General features: G+C 41.8%; 1 protein-coding gene across 3 annotated transcripts in view; it reads left to right on the top strand.

The window, feature by feature from the left end:
* The first annotated feature begins 4,937 nt into the window (after window positions 1-4,937).
* Window positions 4,938-6,000, top strand: part of RIPOR2 (RHO family interacting cell polarization regulator 2) — a 107,309-nt gene continuing 106,246 nt past the window's right edge. For all 3 annotated transcript variants that reach the window (XM_045551908.1, XM_045551911.1, XM_045551910.1), the window contains exon 1: window positions 4,938-5,144. In XM_045551908.1, the coding sequence (XP_045407864.1) occupies window positions 5,084-5,144 (61 nt within the window). In that variant the 5' untranslated portion in view covers window positions 4,938-5,083. The remainder of the gene's footprint in view (window positions 5,145-6,000) is intronic.

Raw genomic sequence — 6,000 nt, 5'->3', positions numbered from 1 at the left:
ATTTCAAATTCTTTCTCCTGTTCTGAAGTTTGTGCATCTTGAAATTAAGTATTTAAAAACACTTTCTGAAGGGAGTGGGAAGTTCTCTAGAAGTACAGAGAGAAGACTGTGAAGCTCTTCTGCTGGAATGAAAGCCCACCACATTGGATGATGATGTTTTCCCACCAGCATGGTTTCTTCCTTTTAGCACTTCACAGATGGGTTTAAAAAAAAAAAAAAAAAAAAACAAAAGAAAAGAAAAAGTGCAACATGCAGAAATGTTTAAAATTAATATTAAATAAATCAATGGTCATTATCATCTCAATTCTCATACCACAATATAATATTACTATGTTGACTTTCATATGTTGAACACAACACATGAACAATCACTTAAACATTTACTTGAATGTTTTCCAGTGCATCTAAAATATAATAGGTACTCATTATTATTTTTCAAATGAATGGGCATGGGAATGGGTGAGTAAATTGCCTCAAAGCAAGGCCAAGGCCTTACATATCTTTGTTATTCACAGACATAGTGTGGCACAAAGTGAGCACCAACTGTTTAGAATATAAAAGCTTTGCCATGTTCCTGTGCATATGTCCTTCATGAAATTCTATTGTTAAACTTAGCCCAGGTTGTCACAACTCACACCTCACTTCTTAGTCAAAACTATTTTCTCATCCCCCTTAACTAAGCACTGAGTTTCCCTAGTTTTAGTCTTTCCTTTCTAGTATAAGTTTGAAGAGGGATCAGATTATGGCCCCCAAAATATGCTATGTTAGCATAAGTACTATTTTGAGCTATTTTTGAGGAAGAACTCTCTGCCCCTCCCCCTTCTGCTTAAAAGCAAGGTATAAATTTCCCTTTGTAAAGATGACATTAATTTCCATTTGTAAATGTGTTCCATTCTCCCATCTTTGGTGGTTAAGAGTCATTCTCCTCTTCCTGGTATGGGAAACTAATCTGCATAACAATCCTTATCTACCATGTATTTCTAGTCACTTTTCCACAATTTACCACCCCTAGGAGCCCACTCCTCCACCCCTTTTCCTTTGTCTAGTCACTTCTGCAGAATTCATCACCTTTTGTTACAATGGTATATAAGCCCCCAAGTCTAACCACTTCTTTGGGGCTTTCACTTTTTTTCTGTGAAGCTCCTATGAATGTAAAAATATTAATAAAATTTGTATGACTTTTTTCCTGTTAAGCTGTCTTTTGTCAGTTTAATTTGCAGGTGCCCATTACAGAACTTAAGAGGAGAGAAGGGGGAATTTTTTTCCTCCCCTACAGATTCTAGTAGTAATTCCTAAGTAAGAATTTTTGCTTTCTCATAGTCAATTCACACTAAAGCTTTATGCCATTCATTTAGTCATTATTTACTCATTAAAAAATGCACATTGATCAATGACTTTCTGCCTGGCACTATGCCGAGGGACTAGAGATACAAAATTTAAGAAGAAATGGCCTTTGCCCTTGAGAAGTGAAGGGCAGGAGTGAAAGAGATATATAAATAAATAAGTGGCCCAAGGGAGGGGGAAGTATTTCTACTTGGGGGTAAAAGAAAGCCTTCATGAAGGAGAAAGCCCTTACTTAGATCAAGCTCAAAGATGACTGGATATTTCCCAAGTTGGTAGGACCAGATGGGAGAAGGGGTGCCTTCTAGGCATAGGGAGCCATGCTTGGAGTGGTTGCAGCTGAGGAGCTACAAATAGCTTAGCATTCCTTTATCCTTTACATAAGTAAGAAATCGTGTAGCCTGGTGTTTAAGAGTGTGGAGCCTGAGGCCTGGATCAAATCTCATCTCCTCCACTGCTTACCCCTTGGTGGGGTCATTTCACCTGTTGGGAGTTAAGTAAAATGGAGATAATTAATAAATATCCCTATATCATAAGATTGGTGTAAGAATTAGGTGAATCAAGGCATTTAGAACTATTGCTGGTACTATAAAATATTAGCTATTATTTATATATTTATTTTCATTTTATCTATTTTGGACATTTATACAAATATAATCATACTATTTATAATTTTCTGAGACCTTTCTAAATCAATATTTTGTTTCTGAAACTCATCCATATTGAGGCACATATCTATAGTTTATTAATTTCCTTTCCTAGTTAACACATCATGCATGCATGCCTTATCTCTCTAAGGTGATTACGAACTTTGGAGAGCAAGCACCATGTTTTCTACATTGCCTACTCTAAAGGAGTTCATGGTGGCATTTGTGATTTGTTCTGTGAGATTCTTAGCTGTGGTTTGAAGGTATCTAAATTGGAGAAGAGGAGACTGAGAGGAACTTCCTATTTGAAGGTTTCTAAATTGGAGGAGAGGAGACTGAGAGGAACTTCCTAAGGGTGATTGAGATTCTGTAGAGAGCATGATTATTGCTCATTCTCTATCCCCACCAAGGCTTCGAGCAGAGAAATGCCCTATGCTGCCCTGCGAGGGATTTAGTTGGATCATTATACCTGGGTATTTACTGTGCCCTACACACTGTGTCAGTTCCTTCATATGAATTATCCTATTTAATCCTCAAAACAAGCCAGATGAAGAAGTGTATTAGTTTACTAAGCCTGCCATAACAACATACCACAAACTGGGTGGCCAACAACAGAGATTTATTGCATCACAGTTCTGGAGGCTGGAAGTCCAAGATCAAGGTGTTGGCAGGACTGGTTCCTTCTGAGGGATGTGAGCGAGAAACCATTCCAGGCCTCTCCCCTAGCTTCTGGTGGTTTAGTGGCAATCTTTGATGTCCTTTGGCTTGTAGATCTCTGCCTTCATCTTAATATGGTGTACTCCATGTGTATGTCTTTGTCCAAGTCTCCCCTTTTTATGAGGAAACCAGTCATATTAGATTAAGGACCCACCCTACTCCACTATGGTATAAGCTCATCTTAACTAATTTTATCTTCAATGATCCTACTTCCAAATAAGGTCACATTCTGAGGTGCTAGGGGTTAGGATTTCAACATATGAATTTTGATGGGGGACACAATTTCACCCATTTAAAGATTAGAAAATAAGCCTAGAATGGTTATGTTGACTTACTGAAGTGGAATGGCTGGGTCCCAGGTTTCATGGTAACCTGGTGCTTCCAAGGTGGGGAGGAGGGATGTGGTACAGATCCCCAGGAGTCACTGGGCTGCCACAGTGGCCCAGATTGTCCACGGCCTCTCCCAAAAGCTGTCTAGACAAGAGGTAAGAAGTGAGCTCCCAGGTGGTCAGATCTACCACTCATTAGCTATGTGGTCTTAGGAAAGTTATTCAAGCTCTCAGAGCCCCCATTGCTTCGTCTGTAAAATGGGATGATAGGACAAAGTTGTGAAGATTAAAGGACACAGGACAATGGCTGATAAATGTAGTTGTGATCAAAATTGACACCCATCCTCTCATCCCAACCACACAAAATGGAGCTCTAGTCCACATACAGGTTCCCTACATTTGGGCCCATTTTAAATAATTTGATTTATCTAATTCAGTGCAACCCTTGACCAGAAAAACATCATTCGAGTGGAGATCAGGGTAAGGGGTGATAGAAGGGTCAGAAAGGAGGGATGCAAAGGAGAGCGAGAGACATGGACAGCTCCAGCTCAACACTTCTTGGGGTGGGGGGGGTGCTATTGGCATTTGGGGCTGGACAGTTCTTCCTTTGAGCCACTGTCACATGCATTGCAGGAAGTTTGCCATCCCTGGCCCCTGGGCACCAAGACAATAACCTCCAGTCATTGTGCAACCCAAAACACCCCACACATTTCCAGGGTCTCCCCCTAAAGATGGTTCCAGCCCTGGTTGAGAGCGATTAGAGATCCCAGCAGGACTCAGGCTTTACACCGTCTATGGGAACCCCAATAACTACCAGTGCAGAGATGAACCTACTATTGGTGCTCAATTGGCCCTTAGTGACTGATTCTTGAATTCCTCTAGGGTGATCCTTTCTCACTGCTGGACTTCTCCAGCTCCATTATCCATACTCTCCTCTGGGAGAAACTGGTACAATTTCAGGGGTTCAGCTACAGAAGAAGGGGACAGTTTCTCAGCTTACAGGGTAGCACTGGGAGTCTCTTCAAAAACCTCTGCAGTAAATAAAGTGGCAAAAATAAATGCCTTAAGTCAACAGCTTCTCCCTGTCATGTCCATTTGAATTTTTTAACCTTCTGACTGCCTGAGAGATCAGCACAAAGGAAAGATCTGGGAAACCCCCAAATGAAGTGTCAGTCCCACTGAGAGAGATTCGTGTTTGCACAGCCATCCAGAATTTAGCACACTTTGCATATCTCAATACGGTGATGCCAGCCACTGGTACTCACGTGGGAGCCCGATGGTTACTCCTGTTGGGAGGAGCCGCTTTTTGAATTTCATTTTCTTCTTTCTCCTTTAATGATAAAGTCTGAAGTATCGGGCTGAGTAAATATTGTAAAATGGAAGTTGTCTGACCCAAACCAGTTATCTATTCATTGACTATAGATTTGATTGAGCCACTGAAAGCCTGGATCTATGTTACATTTGGTTTAAATGTTGTAAAGTTTCCAATCCTCCAATGCAAGAGGTTTGCAAAAAAGCAAAATGCAACTATTACTGAGTGAAATGAAAACTCTGTCCTCCAAATGCCTGCTTTGGTGTAACAGAGTGGCTTGCTTTACTTTCAGATAAATTGTCATTGAAGCAAAACCAAGATATGAGAAATGTGAACTCCCTCTCTTTCAACACTACCCATTGTGTTCAAATTCATAAGCAAGAAAGTTAAGAGCCCACCTTCCTCCCTGAGAAAATATGAAAGTTGTCGCTTTGAAATACAATTCATTGCACTTCGACTTTTGAGTGATATCTGTATTCAGAGCCAACCGGATCCACAGCCCCCTTCCAAAGAGTATTTTTTCTTCTCAGGGGTGAGAATAACTCCACCTGGGATTCACTATTTAAAAGGCTCAAGAAGCCTATTCATATGAATGAAACTGCTCTCTTCGGGCAGATGCGGAAGCTGCCCTCCCCGGGGCTTGGGCAACCCGAGGAGGGGAAATCACCTCGGTCGGTGGTAGTGTGGCTGCTGGCACTGCTGGGGCTGCACCTGCTGTGTGCGCCTCTCTCCTCAAAATGCAGTTTCTGGATGCTGAGGAGCTCCAGGTCGATGAAGAGGATGATGTTTTTGGTGAAGGTAAACTCATGTTTCTGGCAGGAGCCATTCCGATCTGCTTTGCTTTGTTTTGACATTACTAGAAATTTATGCCTGGCCTGGGCAAAACTTGAGTGTTTTGAAATGAGGAAAGTGAAACATCCTGAATGAGATAGTGGCTGCCGGTATCAATTTAGGCACTGAAGGAATGCGAGGCAAGGGGTGGGAAAGGGAGTTGCGTGGTTCCTCCAAATAGTTTTTTTTTAAGTCGTGACTAGATGAAGGCTTAGTTTAGGTAGGAAAATGATAGGATGATAGGAGCTCTTTCTCCTTGTCCCTCTTCTGTGCTATCTCCTGTCTTAAGGGAAGCCTATCTTAGTGCTTTGCACACAGCAGGGCTGCTAGGGTGGGCGTGGGACCAGGAAGGGTTCTCTATGGGACCATATTGCTGTAATCTGCACTTCGCGTCTCTCCTTCTTCTCCCTCTCTCTCTCTCTCTCTCTCTCTCTGGGTTCTCTCTCTCTTACTCTTCATCACACTTATCTGACACCCTAAATCTCCATTCCCCTTTCCCTTTCCTTTTCTCCCAGGTGGGGATGCTGCAGCCCTGGCACCCCTTAGTTTTCCACACTCACTTCACTGCTCTTCCCTGAGTTGACCTGTGCGGTGGGATTTGACTGTCCAGGTTGCAATTTGAAATGACTCATCTAGTAATTGACAGATGTCTTGTTCATAAGCTGCCTATGAGGCTGGGCCATAGGCAAGAGCTTTTATAGCATGTGGAACTGCCCAAATAAATGGGAATCTGGACTCAAGGACCTCGGTAATTGGGTTATCTTCCATAGGAAACTATGTCTAGTAATTTAAAAAAAACTCTATCAAGTAATTTTTTAAAGGA

Source organism: Lemur catta, chromosome 5, assembly GCF_020740605.2.
Source record: "Lemur catta isolate mLemCat1 chromosome 5, mLemCat1.pri, whole genome shotgun sequence".
Classification (NCBI taxonomy): domain Eukaryota; kingdom Metazoa; phylum Chordata; class Mammalia; order Primates; family Lemuridae; genus Lemur; species Lemur catta.
Note: the sequence above shows the minus strand (reverse complement) of the source record. Positions and strands in the feature narration are given on the sequence as shown.